Source organism: Chelonoidis abingdonii, chromosome 1 (assembly GCF_003597395.2).
Source record: "Chelonoidis abingdonii isolate Lonesome George chromosome 1, CheloAbing_2.0, whole genome shotgun sequence".
Taxonomy (NCBI): Eukaryota; Metazoa; Chordata; order Testudines; family Testudinidae; genus Chelonoidis; species Chelonoidis abingdonii.
The window spans coordinates 361,577,887-361,595,102 of NC_133769.1; the positions used below are offsets into that span (position 1 = coordinate 361,577,887).

General features: G+C 46.9%; 1 protein-coding gene across 1 annotated transcript in view; it reads left to right on the plus strand.

Moving 5' to 3' along the window:
* Nucleotides 1–3,248: 3,248 nt before the first annotated feature.
* Nucleotides 3,249–17,216, plus strand: part of MAP6 (microtubule associated protein 6) — a 69,102-nt gene continuing 55,134 nt past the window's right edge. The window contains exon 1 of the mRNA XM_032796781.2: nt 3,249–4,639. Within this exon, the coding sequence (XP_032652672.1) occupies nt 3,873–4,639 (767 nt within the window). The 5' untranslated portion in view covers nt 3,249–3,872. The remainder of the gene's footprint in view (nt 4,640–17,216) is intronic.

The window sequence follows — 17,216 nt, forward strand, 5'->3', positions numbered from 1 at the left end:
AAGGTCCAGATTTGGGAAAGATGCTTATGATAGGGTCCCACTCAGATCAGTTCTGGGTCTGGTTCTGTTCAATATCTTCATCAATGATTTAAAGAATGGCATAGACGTACACTTACAAAGTTTGCGGACAATACCAAACTCAGAGATGTTGCGAGTGCTTTGGAGGATAGGATTAAAATTAAAAATGATTTGGACAACTAAAGAAATGGTCTGAAGTAAAGGGATGAAATACAATCTGGACAAATGCAAAGTACTCCACTTAGGAAGGAACAATCAGTTGCACACATACCAAAATGGGAAATGACTGCCTAGGAAGGAGTACTGCAGAAAGGGATCTAGGGGTCATAATGGATCACAGGCTGAATATGAGTCAACAGTGTAACACGTTGCAAAAAAAAGAGATCATCATTTTGGGCTGTATCAACAGAGTGTGTAAGCAAGACATAAGATCTATGCCAATTAGGCCTCAGCTGCAGTATTGTGTCCAGTTCTGGGCACCACATTTCAGGAAGGATGTGGACAAATTGGAGAAAGTCCAGAGAAGAGCAACAAAAATGATTAAAGGTCTAGAAAACATGACCTATGCGGGAAGATTGAAAAAAATGAGTTTGTTTAGTCTGGACAAGAGAACACTGAGAGGGCACACAACAGTTTTCAAGTACATAAAAGGTTGTTACAAGGAGGAGAATGAAAATTTGTTGTTAACCCCTGAGGACAGGAGAAGAAGCAATGGGCTTAAATTGCAGCAAGGGTGGTTTAGGTTGGACATTTGGAAAAACTTCTTAGCTGTCAAGGTAGTTAAGCACTGGAATAAATTCCCTAGGGACGTAGAATCTCTGTTACTGGAAGTTTTTAAGAGCAGGTTAGACCAACTCCGGTCAGGGATGGTTTAGTGCAGGGGACTGGACTAGATGACCTAGTGACGTCCCTTCCATTTCTACACTTCTATGATTTTATGTGTGTGCGCACATATGTGGGATCTCCAAGAATAGCAGATCTCAAATCCGTATTGGTTTTATGCTATAGTACATGATTGTAGCAGGACTCAGGATAAATTGAATTATTTGTTTGCCTATAAGTATATTATTAAAAAGCATCCTAGAAGTTCAAACAGCAGGATTTTTTTTTCCAGAGAACCTTGTGACTTTACTGTTTTTCTGAGATATTAAGTAGCATTTTCTTGACTTGTGATCATTGGTGGTGCCATCAGAATTAATATTATTTGGTATAACTGGTACCTACTATTGTGCCTTTGCAGAAAGCAAAGCACACTAGAGATTAGAGTGGGAGATTGTGCAACAGGGGCTTTGGGTTCTGGTTCTCACTTTGCCACTATGTTTACTGTGTGATCTCATACACATCAACTTCTGTCTCTGTGCCCGTTTCTACATCTATAAAACAAGAGTAACCCAGCCACCTCTATAAAACATGGTGGGAGTTGGGTACAAAGCACTATGCTTGTGCAGAATATATCCAAATAACAGCATTTACCTCATGCTCTCCCCATGAATACTCTTCCCAGGCCACCTCACCTTCCATCATCTGTTGTATTTCTAGTGTGTTTTCCATCTAATTTCAAATTAAAAGATACCGTCTGCCCCGAGGCTCTTGTCTTTACAATCCCTGCTTCAAGTGCAAAAATTAGCCTTAACTACAGCACTGCTTTCATCTGGCTGCAATGGGCCGGGCAATATGTCTCTAGCTATTATTTTTTAAAAGCCATAATAAAAGAGATACACGCATCAGACCCAGGTAGTGGAGACCTGTGGCTGGTTTGGAATTATCTTAATTGCAGTATGAGAGAGGGTGAAAAACCTCCTATTTCATTCATAGTAAAGAGAAAACTCCTTTCTCACCCCCTTTTAAACTGCGCTTTATATAAAAGCAGAAACAGGGTAGTCATTGCAGATAAAGGGACAGCTGTTGGATTTATACACACACATCTGTTTAAACCAGTCATCCAACTTTACAGAGGGGTGAGGATGAAGGCGCAGATCTTTAAAGGTATTTATGTGCCTATCCTCCACTGAAATAAATGGTAGTTAGGTACTTACATACCTTGGAGTATCTGGGCCTATATTGTGAATGTCTACATTACTTTGTGCTACTATAGCACGTCAATCCTACAATCTCAAAATATTGTTAGCATTACTATTAATAATGCAACCAAATAGCAGCTAACGTTTCGCTTTGCTGCAGCCCCACAAATTTCAGACACTTACCTTATCTGGGGAGAATCATTTTTTTTTATCATATTTTGCTCATTAATTGCAAGACATTTGGATGAACCTAGTTTTTTTTCTCTCCCATTGTATATTTCTTGGAATTATTTACCCAGCAGGGACGAAGAAGATAGAGGGGACAGCATTACAGATCAAGGCCCCCAGCCTGCCAAGGTTTAGCCCAGTTGTGTACGCTTATTCGTGTGTTTAGCTCTGGGCCTAAATACCCACAGGCTCAAAATTGTGACATAACAGGATTTGCTGTGGTCGAAGCAGCCCATATAGAGAAGTGCCTGTAAAAACAGGAGGAGACTGAATGAGGGTGGAGGAAGGGGAAGCAGGGAAACAAACTCCCTAAGGGAAACAGAACTTGAGCCATCAAGGGAGAGGAGTCGCCTCTCTCAGTCCCCTACAAAGGATCTGAGTTGTGTGTGGTGGGGCTTTGGGGGGGGCTGTGTGGTTTTTTTTTTAAACTCTCATCTAGACAGTGTTTGCTTTAAGGTGGCGCTGTGATCTGGGTAGGTTTCTTGTGATTTCCCCCCCCCCCACACTTTCCATGAAGGGAACCATTTTGATCCCTGAAATCCACACCCAGAAATAGGACTCTGGAACAATCTCCCCAGTAAGCAAGTGGCTCTAGACATTTGGATTTTTTTAAAGACCCTAAGGCTTTAATAGCCGGTAATCTTCCTTTTCTCTCCCCCTCCCCGCTGGCTCTACAGCTGGGCATGCCATGGTGGATTAAAGTGGATGAATATATTGTTTGCTGCTTCATGCTCTGCACCGCTCTTCTGCATGGAGGCGGGGCTCTGTCCAGAGCTTTTTAGTACTGAAAATGGGTGGGACCATCACATCTCCCTGCTGCTTGTCTAGCCACACACCCTTCCCAGCCGGGCTGCCCCGCCTCCCGCCTCAGGGGTCAGGGCTGGAAGAGTTGACAGGCGGCCAGCCCACTCCGCAGGCGCTGGCGGAGGCAGGTGATCTCTCTGCATCCCCCCTGCCCTTGTTCAGAATCCGTCGCTGCTGGCAGCGGGGCGGGGTCGGGCTTTTTTCTCTGCAGCCGCAGCGGCGGCGATGCTCCGGTCTCCGCTCAGATGATGGCTGTGGGGCGGCTGCTCCTCCAGCCGCGGCCGTGAGAGCCGCAGCAGCACCCGCCGGGAGAGGCGCGGTGCGGGGGGGAGGCAGGACCTTGCAGCAGGGCTCTTCTCCGCCGTGCACCGGGGCTGAAACCCGACCGGGCTGCCGCGCGTTTGCACTTGCCTCAGGTCGCCAAGGACGTGGGGGAGATCCGCAGCTTTGACCGACCATTGCTTGCGGGGTGGGGGCAGCATTTCCTTTGCCTTGCGTTTGGGCTGGGCTCTGCCAGAGTCCTGGCCCTTTGCGATTAGCACCGAGCCTTCTGCTTGCAGCTAGGGACTGTGCTAAGGCTCGGCACCGGTTTCCCCTCCGAGGTGCTGCGTGCACCGCCGCAGCTCGGATTATCCCCTCCCCCGGTCTTGAACTGGCACCGAATTTCCTTTTGCAGGCCCTCGGCCGGGGGCTCTTTCTGGCGGGGCAGTAGGCGAGCGAGTGGATTACTTCGCGGTGTTCTTTGCAGGGTGTGCGGGGACAGGCCGGGCTGCCAAGCCGGGGAGAGCTTGAGGCGCCACCATGGCTTGGCCCTGCATCACCCGGGCGTGCTGCATCGCCCGCTTCTGGAACCAGCTGGATAAGGCGGACATCGCGGTCCCCTTGGTCTTCACCAAATACTCCGAGGCCACCGAGAGCCCCGCGGCCCAGGGGGGTTTGCAGCAGCAGCAGCAGCCACGCCCTTCCTCTGCCATCGAGACCCAGCCCTCCATCCTGGGCGGCGACCTGGATGCAGTTGCCAGGGCGACTGCGGCTGGGGGGGACCACAAGGCTGGGCCGGGGCAGGAGCCGCTGGCCGACTCGGTGATGCGCCAGGACTACAAGCACTGGAAGGTGCAGCGGCCGGAGCCCAGCTGCAAACCCAAGAGCGAGTACCAGCCCTCGGAAACCCCCTTTGAGACGGAGAGCCAGTACCAGAAGGATTTCCGAGCCTGGCCCATCCCCAAGAGAGGGGACCACCCCTGGATCCCCAAGGCAGCCCCGTCCCCTGGGCCAGCCCCGGACAAGGGCCCTCAGGAGAAACCTCCCAGCGAGGAGAAGAGGAGGAAGCTGCAGCCGGGGCAGGAGAAGAAGGAGGAGGAGGCAGAGCAAAGGGCAAAGGAGGAGCACCCCAAGGCAGCCAGGGCTGAGGAAGGGTGGAAGAAGAGGGTCCAGGTGGTCGAGGATGGGGGGCAGCAGCAGCCGAGGCTCTCGGCATCCCAGGAGGCAGCCAAAGGGCGAGCAGCAGCGGATGCCCTCAACAGGCAGATCAGGGAGGAAGCGGCAGCCGGGGTGAGCAGCTCCTACAGGTGAGAGGCGGATACATCATACCCCTACCCAGCACCCCATCTTCTGTGCGCCTCTGCCCAGAAGCTAGTGTCTCTGGGCCATCCCCAACCCACATCCATCTGCTCAACGTCCCTCCTCCATCCTCTCTGTGTCCACCCAGTGCCCTCCTCCAACCCCTGTCCACCTGCCCAACTCCCCTCCTCCATCCTCTGTCTGCCCAGCGCTCTCCCCAACCCCTGTCCACCAGCCCAATGCCCCTCCTCCGTCCTCTTTGTGTCTACCCAGTGCCCTCCCTAACCCCTGTCCACCTGCTCAATGCCCCTCCTCCATCCTCTCTGTGTCCGCCCAGTCCCCTCCCCCAACTCCATCCACCTGCCCAACACCTCTTCTTCACCCTTGCTGTGTCTGTCCAGTGCCCTGCCCCAACTCCATCCACCTGCCCAACGCCCCTCCTCAATCCTCTGTGTATCCGTCCAATGCCCCTCCTCCATCCTCTGTGTCCTCTCTGAGGGGAAGCCAGGGAAATCTTCCATCCTCCCCCAACCTCACCCCAGATATATCTCTCTGTGGTGTGCGTGACCATTTCCTATTAGCTAAACACAATAAGAATCACTGGGTCTGCAGCTTCAAGAACTTTCTGGGGGCTCCTCCCACCAATACAGTCTCACCAATAAATCACCCTTTTATTTTTACCTCCTCTTTGTTTGGTAGCTGTATGTGTTCACATGTTGGGCTAATAAGCCTGCTGGCCACTTTTGCGCTATGTCTACAAGCCGTTATGAACCAGTGAGGCTTTGGGCTGGAGGCTTCATAGGAGCCCAGGATAAAATCAGCTGGGCTGAAGCATGGCCTGTGAGCTGAAGGCAACTTGTGGAGTTTAAAGCCTGCACCGTGCCTTTAATCCAAAGGTGCCTACAGGTGGGAGCATGCATTGGTCCAGGTTTATAAGAGCAGGAGGTATCTGGGATGAAAACAGACCTCCACAATGGGCTTCATTTGATGCAGATTAGGTGTGTCCTGCAGGATCCTGCAGTTGGTGGGTGGGGCAAAGTTTTGTCACTGCCATGTTAAATGCATTTGACTGAAGTAGCGTGCTGGCTGCTGCGGGAATCACACGTTTCAGCTCATATAAGCTGCAGGTTTTCCCCAGTAACATCTCTTCTTGGTTTTCTCTTTTGATTCTCAGAAGGCAAATCATGCCTGATTTCACATGAAAATAGATCTCCCTGTGGTTCAGAATGAAATGTAGCTGCTGTAAGGTGTTTGTTTCTGGCTGAAGAAGTATGATGTATTGTAAATAAAAGACAAACTGTAACAAAGAGGTGGCAGGCTGGAAGTATACATGCATTGTCTAGGCCCAACTAGAGAGTTGATTTCCTTTTGAAATCAGAGCTTTTCCCTGATGCTGCTTTCCAGATCTTTCCTTGACAGAGGAAACTAGGGTTCTATAGTCCTGAGAACAGAACTGATGGCTTTTTAGTGACAAAATAAATGTTGCAATTCCTCTGTCCCCTCAACCCCCATTAGGAATGGTTGGTGTTTCTAGCAAAGGGAATGTGACTTATTAGCCCATCTCATGGGTTCTGCAGATGAAACCTGTCACATAGCAGCATTAGAAACAATTCTTGTGAATCTAAAATGTATACATAATTTAGCTTCTCCATTTTTCTACTTGCAGTGGGGAAGGGCGCAGTTGGCATTCGGCTTAAAAATCATGGACGGGGTAGATTTTTCCTTCTTATGAACTAAGGCTAAAAATTCTGGGCCTGATTCTTCATTTTTTTGCACCTTGGCAGCCATGTAACCATGTGCAAAGCGTACTCCTGTGGGAATTCTGCGCCAAAAAATTAAACATTCTGCAAAATTCTACATATTTTTTTTGTCAAAATAACACAATGTAATCACACTCATTTCAATTATTTTGGAGATTTATTTCAAAGTACCTGTCAGCAAGTTGTCTGTAACAATACAGACAACTAAAAAGGATTCAGGAAATGGTTTTTTGACAAACAGATTCTTTACTAGGCATATTCATACAGAACTTTAAGTAATAATTCATTTAAACTACAATACAGAACCGTATTTCCAGCACTCCTTACAAGTAATACAGAGGCTTGGGGAAGTCAGGGATAATGGAGGAGCTGAGGGAGGGGGAAGTAAATGCTGGGAGTGAACTTGGACGGTTGTTGGGTGTGGGTGGAAGAAGTATGCAAGTATTTTTGGGAGGGGCGGGATTGTTAGGAAATTGGGGAGCCTCCCCTTTGCAGACCCTGGCTGAGCCCTAGTCTCTCCCATTCAGTTAGGCACATGTGCTCCTGTCCCCATGTGTCCCTGCACCCCCACTCAGCCACCCCTCCTTTGCCTGTCCCCATGTGTCCTTACACCCTCTCCCTCTGTGTCCCTGCACTCCCAGTCAGCCATGCATCTCCCCCCATCCCCATGTTTCCCTACATCCCCAGTCAGCCACCCCTCCCTCTCCCACGTGTCCTTGCATCCCAACTCAGCCGTCCCCCATCCCCATGTGGTCCTACACTCCCATTCAGCTCCCGTCCCAGTCTGTCCCCCCATAGCCTTTCTGAACTCCAGTCTCTCACCCCCTAGCATTCCCATATGCCCTGCTCTGTCTGTCACCCCCAAAAAATCCCAGGCCTCTTCACCTGGCCCCATGGCCAGGGTGCTATGAGGAAAGCAGGCTTTCCTCTTCTCTCTCTGCATTTGGCTGCTCTGGCCGGTGAGCCAACTGCACTCTGTTCTGGCATCACAAAAGTCTCTGGTGGGAGAAAGGTGTAGGGGTGACCAGACAGCGAATGTGAAAAATCAGAGTGGGGGTAGGGGGGGTAATAGGAGCCTATATAAGAAAAAGACCCAAAAATCGGGACTGTCCCTATAAAATCAGGACATCTGGTCACCTTAGAAAGGCATAACTGCAGTGCCTCTCCAGCAGAATGTATTTTCTATGGAGAAAAATAATCTGCCTAGGACATGAACTCTGCATATGCGAAGTGGCACAGAATTCCCCCAGGAGTAAACGTGGGTGTAAAACAGTGCCACTCCTATCTGACGATGTTTTCACCCTCACTTTGCACTAGTGCAAATGATACCCTGCCATGAAGAACGATGATGTCTACGAGCCTCATTCTGATTTCACATTCATATAAAGCAGCAGTGCCACCTTTCAAAGTCAGTGGAGCTGTACTAGTGTGAGAGCAGAACAGGCCCAAAGAATCTGATATGAACATGCCACCTGCAAATTAGCTCACCCTTGTGAACAAAATTTTAACCTAAAAAGTTTAAATAGAAAAATCCATATCTGAAATGTCTGTTTATGGTTAATATTTGCAAAAGTCAGAAATTAATGTGTATCTGTCACATCCCTGTAGGAAATGTCTGAGAATTAAGCAGGTTTTTTTTTGGCGAGGGAAGGAGGTTAGTAAGACCCCTCGGATTTATTTTGGAGTTCGGACTGATATTGGATTGAATCAGGGATCCAGTTGTTATCGGCTGATGTCAAAGCTCTGCATGTAACACTAAGGACCTTTATATTGTGAAATATCTAGTAGGAAGTTTGAAGGACAAAGGAACTATGGTATTTGGCCAAGATTTGCCAAAGTGACTAGTGGTTTGGGGTGCCTCAATATTTAAGGGGGCTCATCTGGAGATGCCCTAAAGTGGTCTGATTTTTCAGAAAGTGCTGAGCACCAGCCCTCTAAAAATCAGGCTTCTTTAAGATGCTCCCAAAAATCACTAGTCCCTTTTAATTACGGATTTTCTTGACTTTTTTAATTTATTTATTTTTTGTTTAGGTCAAGCAGAAATAGCTTTTGCCTTTGACATTCCTTGCTTGTTTTTTAATGGTAGGAATAAAAGGTAAAGGATGTCCTTGAATCATGTGAGAGCTGACATGACAAAGTGCCGGACTCTTCTCTGTTCTACCACATCGAGTAAATGAATATTTAGATTATTTACATACACAGAATCACAGCCCTCGTGCACTGGTTAATGCAATTGATTGTAGCATCTTTCAATCGAATCAGTCAGTATTTTGATGCCATGACTAATTCTGAGGATGCAGTGGGTATAATGTAACAAGTCTGGTCAGGTCAATTCTGTTTGGTATGCTTAATAAAGGGAGGTGTATCTCTGCTCTCTGAGGCTGTTGGAAGTGTAGGATGACACCCTTTGCCCCCCTCCCTTCATGCAGGGAGCAGTCATAATTTAGCTGATTGCAATGCCTTCTGCTGAAGGCATTGCCCAGTGCTAACAGGAGTGATCACCACTGCAAATGGGGCTAGCCATGGCCCCATCTTCACACTAGCTAGCGCCAGGAGGCATTACTGGGGTAGCACAAGCGATACCTTCCCTCTACAGATGAAGTAACTTCTCCAAGTGATTGTACTTCCCCCTTGTTCTTGGAAAGGCATCATGCCTGCTCTTGCCTTGTGCGGGGGGAATGCCTCCAGCCGCTACCCAGCAGGTGGTGCGTCCTCTTGAACACAGGGCAAGATCCTTGAGCCATAGTAGAATCCTACCTTTGGAAAGAAGTTATTTACCATCAAAATGCTAAAAGTTGCTTTGGAGCCTGTTTGCTGCCATCTGTCATATGAGCTTGTAGCGGGGCAGTTACCCCGCTCCTGGGGGAAAAGGTAGGCTGAATGTGGAAGGGGCCACAGCTGTGGTCACACCCGATCAGGCCACATCTGGCCCTGATATAAGTGCTAAGAGAGAAGCAGGGTTACTCTCTCTAGTCTTGGAGTGGGAAGGGCTTAGCTGCCTTGGAGCACAGGGTACCTAAAGCCGAGCAAGGGCAAGGGCAGCTGGGGAGCTCCAGCCTGGCAACTCCTCAGGCTGAGGCCTTGTCAAAGGCCTAAGGAGGTACTGGGGCTGCAGAGGTGCAGCCCGGGGATAGGCAGAGGCAGCTGCTCCAACCTCTTGCCAGTGATGAGTGGCCATTACAGACTGCAGTCTGGTCCAGAGAGGGGGGCTAGATGATGACTGGCAGTAGCCACTGAGGGAAGGTGGGCTTAGAGGGTTGGGGATTTCCCTGAGAGCGGAGACTCAGAGTGTGGGGTACTGCTGTGTGCAGAACCCCAAGGAAAAGGGGCACCGGGGTCCAGGAGGGACATAGGACTTGAGGTAGGAGAGACACTGGCCAGCAGGAGGTGCTCTGAGTGCTGGAATCAAGCTAATTCCTGGATGACCAGCAGGAGGCGCTGTGGCAGTGAGTCTGCAATCTGCTGCAGAGCCCGTTGTTTGGTGTCTTGCGAAGTGAACCTTTAGCAGTCGAGTCCTAATTCCTTTGTCAGTCTGGGTGTCCAGCATGTGCTATAGAGGCTCTAGCTTTAAAGCCCTGGAGGTGTTGGAATCAATGCTGATTGAAGGGCCTCAGTGGCAGGCAGGATTGAACCTTAGCTCTGTAGTGTATTATGCCTTTTTGGTATCACGTATTCGCCCACTATTCCTCCTCTTTGTGCTTTCATTTTAATCCTATTACTCCTTGGAGTGTGTCACAAGAAGGGCGTGGGCTATAAAATGGTCTCTCTCCCTCTGCACTTGCCTCTTCGTTTATACCGAAGTGATGCTTGTGCTAGTTGCCAGATGATTTCTAGTTCTCTGTTTAATATGAAAATGTCTTAGAGTTACTCTTTGTTTAAAAAATGCCAAATTCCAGAAATCCTTTTAATTATTGAAAAGCTTTCTGCTCATAAGTAGCGCGCTGTGCGTGTAGTCTGTCGTGCTCTTAAATTCCCCCCTTCCCGCCAAGACATCAAATAAGAGTGTGCCAGAGCCTAAAGGCACAGTTTGAAAACTTGAATGCCAGAAGTTTAGACAGCTCAATATACAGTAAGTCACAGACTGTAAATACCTGTTTCAGGCATCAAACTGCTGATTTAGGCACTTAGGACCTCATGACATGTGAATTTCCCTACACAGGTGTGTGAATTTCACCTGTTCATGATGCAACCAGCTAGATAAGTACATAAAATCCAGATTTAGGTGCCTACCCTCTGGCGCCTACATTTTAAATTTTGCCTCCATGTGCTCATTAAATGTCGTGTTGTGTCTGATGCAAAAGCCACTTTTGACTTGCACCAGTGTAAAAATTAAGGGAATTGCTGCGCTGCTCTTTTGTTTCATGGTGAACTTTATAAAAAAAATCAGGTAAATCACTGTGTCTGAAAAGTGTTTTTAAAATGAGCTGCGGGGGCTTCAGGCATTAAGGAAATATGATGGCTGAATTCCAGTCACCTGAATTTAAGGAGTTAAACCCTAATCCTGTCAGGTGCAAGGCTCTCTCTGCCCCCAGTGACATCAGCACAAAACTTTTCTCAGCATCTTTCAGGCTCGGGCCCACAAAAGCAAATTGTAGGTAGAGTAGGGAGGGGCTGGGTGGATACTGATCTGTAGCAGCTGAGCAAAGGTGCTTGGGGGCATTGCTTGCACAGGGCAGATAAAGGTGAAATGCCCCCTTCCCCTTGTACCACTGGATAGCCAATGGTACAAGGACTGATCACGCCTTCAAACAGTTGGCTATTCCTCCTTTGGACCAAGCAGCAGTAGCAGTACTAGCCCCTTCTCCATCAATGCCAGAAGAGTGCTAGGGTCACTGTTATGCCTGGGGTCTGCCTGGGTGTAATGGGGAGGAAAGTGGCTTCCTGTGTTCTTTCCATCCTCCTCCAGCAAACCTAAGTAGTGGTAGCCGGTGGCCAGACTCTAAACTCAACATAATACTATTATGTTCAGGTCAGAAAGGACATTTCATATTGGTGCCTGTCCTCTTTGCCCTTAGCTGCGCTAATGCACAGGTAGGGGCTGGCAGCCAGTATTCAGAGAACAGATGACCTAAGAGATTTTCTTACAGTCCTTGTTGCTGCTGAAGATCAGCGTAATGTGATGCTTTAAGGCCATGAAACCAGTCTCCAACCAAAAGCAAATGACAAATTCAGTAGCAGATGATATTCTGGTTATAGGGGTGCAATGGGAATAGGTCTTGGTTCTGCACTGCTTTCTCTAACACAACTCCCACAGCACTCAGTGAGGATTTCACCAGAATCAAGCCCCGGAAGGTGACATACTATTCGGGGAGCTGCTAGAGGGGATTTGTGAGAGCTGGTCATGAAAATTCTGACACCTAATTAAAGTGCGGCTTGGGGCCTAGTTTCCCAGCCCGTGTTGGAGTTGTTCCCTGCTCCCTTCCCCCAGGTTATGGCTAGATAATCATTTCTGCCACCATTGACTTACTCACAAAAAGTGTTTCGAACGTACAAATGGACAAGACTGAATCAACGGGTAGATCTATAAGACAAATTGATGTGGAGGACACTTCCATTAGCCCTACATCATCTTAATTCAGGGACATGTGCAAAAATTTAACTTTGACCCCCTTGGGGGGGGCACATTCTGTGCTCCCCTCCTCCGGCTTTGGCAGGAGCTCGCTCTCCCCTCCCTCTCTCTCCCCCCTGCCCTGTCTCTGGCTGGAGCTCACTTTCCTCCTTGCAGCTCTGGGGAGGACTGGAGAGTTGATTATTGGGCAGCCCGTGCCCCTGCTTGCCCCCCCACCCCTGTCGTGTACACCCCTTCACCTCCATCCTTCCCTTACAGGGCTCATCTAAACGAGCAGAAAGGGGACTCCCTACAGTTGTGTTAGCTGAGTTGATGTAGCTCACCATTGAAACATTCTCCCTTTTTTGCCTGTGTAGACAAGCCCATAATTACTCCCACAAACACTGAGATTGAGAGCTCTTTGGAGCCAGGACTGGCTTTTTGTTCTGTTTGTACAGCCCCTTGCACAATGGACGGGGGCTCCCAGAGGCTGTGGAAATACAAACAATAAATAACAACACATGTCGGTATGATGTATTAATTATTCACATTTCTCTGTATTATGGTAGCACCTAGGAGCCTGGACCAGGGCCCCATTGTGCTAGGTGCTGTACAAACCACACATGGCAGCACATCACTGACTGCCTTAGGGGCAGTCTTGCTTATCTCACTCCCACATGCAGCTCCAGTGGCTTCAAGGGGACTGCACACATTGGCAGAGGCAGCGTGATTTGACTCAGACGTCTGCACTAAGTGGATACCAGTAATTGTCTCTTCTGTCTATGGGCTCCTCTGTAGCGTCGGAGCATCTCAGCATCATGCATAGATTTTATTCTCACAATGCCCCTGTGAAGCAGAAAAGTACTTTTTTCTTTACGTATGGAGAAGTGAGTCACAGTGTAAGCTAAGCCTGCATGCCCAAGGGAGTCTGCCCACACAGGGAGTCTGTGGCTTGGCAAGGAGTTCCCCATTCCAGCCCCTTTGTGCCCCAGAACTGCCCTAACGGGGCAGTTAGGGATTTCAGAGGCATAGAGAATACTCAGGCAGGGTAACAAGCTCTGTGCTTTCAGTCCAGCTCCCCACCATGCATAAGGACTGTCTTGCATGCTGATGATCCCGCACCTGTATAATGGCCACAAAGGCCACTGATTCTTTAGGATCACTGCAATTACATCATCTGAGCACCGGCCAAACTCAATAGCCTCCAAACTGGTGGAGAGCACAAGGATCACTTGATAAACACACAAGAAGAGAAGTGTATCAACAACTCTACAGAACACTTGCATCAATCCCCCGAGGAGAACCTTCCACCGTCAGTGTTGAGGAAGTAAAAGAAGGACTTTCCATGGTGAAAAAAGGGAAGGCTGCAGGCTCTGACAGTATTCTGCCAGAATTCCTCCACCATCTGGTCCCCAAAGGACCCCAATAGCTAGCAACATTGTACTCTGGTACTTTAAGGACAGTACAGATCCCTGAAATCTGGTGTGAGGCAATAGTAATTGCCATTCCAAAGCCTGGAAAGCCCCCTGATGAAGTGGGAATCTGTAGGCCAATTTCTCTACTATGTACGACCTATAAACTTCTTGGATGTATCATCCTCAAAAGAATACACCCTTTTTCTGAGCCAGTTATCCCTGTCGAACAGGCAGGCTTCCTGCCAAAACGTACTTGTTGTGGCCAAGTTCTGGCACTCACAACTCACATTGAGGCTGGGTATCAAAAAACAAACAAACAAAAACAACAACAAAAAAACCCCAACCAAAAAACCCCCTAAAGACTGGTGCAGTATTTGTTGACCTGTCATCTGCGCATGATACTGTCTGGATTAAGGGCCTGATGCTGAAACTTGCTAAAATTATACCTTGCTACCAAACACTTGGCCTGCTGTGGACGACGCTGAGTAAGATGTCTGTGGTGTACCCGGGTAATAAGACCTCCTCACTCTGTATCAGAAACAATGGGTTGCCACAAGGCTCTGTACTTGCATCAACCCTTTTTAATATTTATGTAAGTGACATGCCTCCAACTAAATCACGAAAATTTGGACATGATCTTGCCATGATAATCCAAGCATCAAATCTCCATGACATTCAGAAAGCATTAACTGAGGACCTCCAAAATATGGAACAATATTTCTGGAAATGGAAGCTCAAACCAAACCCTGAAAAACAATAGTAAGCGTGTTTCATCTTGATAATAGATGTGCCAAAAACACACTGAAAGTAACATTCTGTGATTAAATGTACAACATGATTACACTCCAATATATCTCGGAGTGAAACTCGACTGCACCTTCTCCTTCCATGATCATGTTGAGAAGGTAGCTGCACAGATAAAAACGAGAGTCAACATAATCATCTCTGGGGGATGGAGAGGCCAGCTTCTCATCTGCCCATCCTCAGCCAATCAGGGCTCTGCGGATTGGGGTCACCCAACCTATATAACTGGGGGACAGAATGATTTGGTGCTCCAGTCTTTGTGTAGCCCCTTATTCATTGTGCGATCTTGGACTAAGTCACTTAGCATCTCCCATGATGAAGATGCAGAGAACATCTGGTTCTCCTGCTGCTTGCTACTTTTCAGCCTGCACACCCAGTAAGTTGTTATTAGATGTGAGGTGTATGTCCATCTTTTCTTAAATCCATCTATTCCACCTGTTCCAATCGCCTGTCTGTCTAGTCAATTACCCGTACTGATCAACTTCACACAGAAGAACCCCTCTTGTTCCCCCTCCCCCCCAATATCAGCAGTGACTTATTTGTGAAGATTCCCAGCTGTGCTGGTCTTTGATTGTGTGAGCCACTGCATATTTGAATATTTCTTTATTTGTTCAGAGCCTTGGTGCTTTGCAGAACAGAAGTCACAAGGGGCCTTACAACCTGATTTTAGGCCTGATGCAATAAGAGAGCAATAAAGAAAGGAGAGGAACTGGGGAAAGGGAGGACGAGTAATAATCAGACATGGTGGCTCAGGTCTGTGTATGTGTCTGAGTGGCTTTGCTGTGTGACTGTATTTTAATGGATTTATTTATTTAAAATCTGTGTTTATAAACTAGGGCCCTGATTCTGCAGTGGTACAATTTGCAGGTTTTCTTTTCCCTCTTGATTCCTTCTCCCTGACTACTTTGCTTTCCTCCCTCTTCTATTCCTGGGATGAAGAAGGCAGCTGACTGAGGTGGGTGCATGGCTGAGGGCCTTGCAGAAGATGTCATTTCATTAATAACCTTGGCACAAAGTGGGAGTGTGCTAATAATTTGAAGATGACACAAAGGTGGCAGATATCGCCAATACACAGGAGGACCAGAATATCATACTAGAATCATAGACTTTAAGATCAGAAGAGACCATTGTGATCATCTAGTCTGACCTCCTGCACAACACAGGCTACAGAATCTCGTTCACTACTCCTGTATCAAACCTGTGTGTGAGCCATTGAAGTCCTCAAATCATGGTTTAAAGACTTCAAGGTGCAGAGAATCTTCCAGCAAGTGACCCGTGCCCCACGCTGCGGAGGAAGGCGAAAATCCCCTAGGGCCTCTGCCAGTCTGCCCTGGAGGAAAATTCCTTCCTGACCCCAAATATGGTGATCAGTTAAACCCTGAGCATGTGGGCAAGACTCACGAGCCAGACACCCAGGAAAGAATTCTCCATAGTAACTTGGATCCCACCCCATCTAACATCCCATCACAAGCCATTGGGCATATTTACTGCTAATAGTCAAAGACCAATCTAATTATACTATCCCCTCTATATAGTTATCAAGCTTAGTCTTGAAGCCAGATATGTCTTTTGCCCCCACTACTCCCCTTGGAAGGCTGTTCCAGAACTTCACTCCTCTAATGGTTAGAAACCTTCGTCTAATTTCAAGTCTAAATTTCCTGTTGGCCAGTTTATATCCATTTGTTCTTGTGTCCACATTGGTACTGAGCTTAAATAATTCCTCTCCCTCCCTGGTATTTATCCCTCTGATATATTTATAAAGAGCAGTCATATCTCCCCTCAGCCTTCTTTTGCTTAGGCTAAATAAGCTAAGCTCTTTGAGTCTCCTTTCATAAGACAGGTTTTCCATTCCTCGGATCATCCTAGTAGCCCCTCTCTGTACCGGTTCCAGTTTGAATTCATGAGCAAATTTGTGCAGAATGGGACCTCCAACACTTCACTCCAGTGAGAATACAGCTTTTCCGTTTTGAGAACAAAGAGAAATGGATGCTTTGTCCTCTCACAGCCTCATGCCAAACAAATGTTAAAAGTTTTACTGAGTAAATAAGAACTAAGATAATTTATTCCTGACAATGATTTCAGTATTTCTGTTTCTGAAATGTGGGTGCAGAACATGCAGTTCTTGGGCTAACTGGTATTAATTGCCAAAGACCTAGCTTTGAATAGGTATTATGGAGAGCTGTATTTACCAATCCACTACCTTCAACGTCTAAGGCAAAAAGAACAGCTACACAAGTGTTCTCTATTTTTACAGCAATATTAAGGAAGTTGAAGAAAACACATTGATAGGATTTCAAATATAATATACAAGACTCCCTTATATAAATACTCCTGGATGAACTGGTCCTCATTCCAAATATGAATATAAGGTTGTGGGAATAATGGATAATTTCTCACTGACATATTTTGGAATGGCAAGTGGATTTGAGTGCATACCTACAATTCTGCTAACCGGCTACATTACTGATTTTAGTACTTTAGAGTTGGTTAGTGTTAATAAAGTGTTACATATACAAAGCACCTTTTATCCTAAAGCAATGTCTCAACTGTGGGCCAAATTCAGCACTGACTTTACAATACATTGACTTACAGTTATACTAAATCCAAACAGCTTGCACAAGGTATAAAAAAAAGAATCCAAAATGTTCATTTCATGCTTCAGTTTTTGTGTATCAAAAATTCTAAACTGGTTGGACTTTTCTTTGCAAATAATATTTGGTGCAAATTTTTCATGTATCACACCTAATCCAACAAATGCATTTTAACTATCTTAAGTTGTTATTTGGCCCGTTAACACAGTGACTAAGGACCTTACAATCTTTAATGTACTTATTAGACCTGGTCGAATTTCAATGGAACAGTTTCTAAGAAAAAAATGGAAAAATGTTCAGACAATGTCAAAATGTACCATTTCAACATTTTTGGAATTTAATCTTTCAATTATTTCTTTTGCAATGACTTTTCATAGAATCATAGACTATTAGGGTTAGAAGTGACCTCACGAGGTCATCTAGTCCAATCCCCTGCTCAAAGCAGGACCAACACCAACTAAATCATC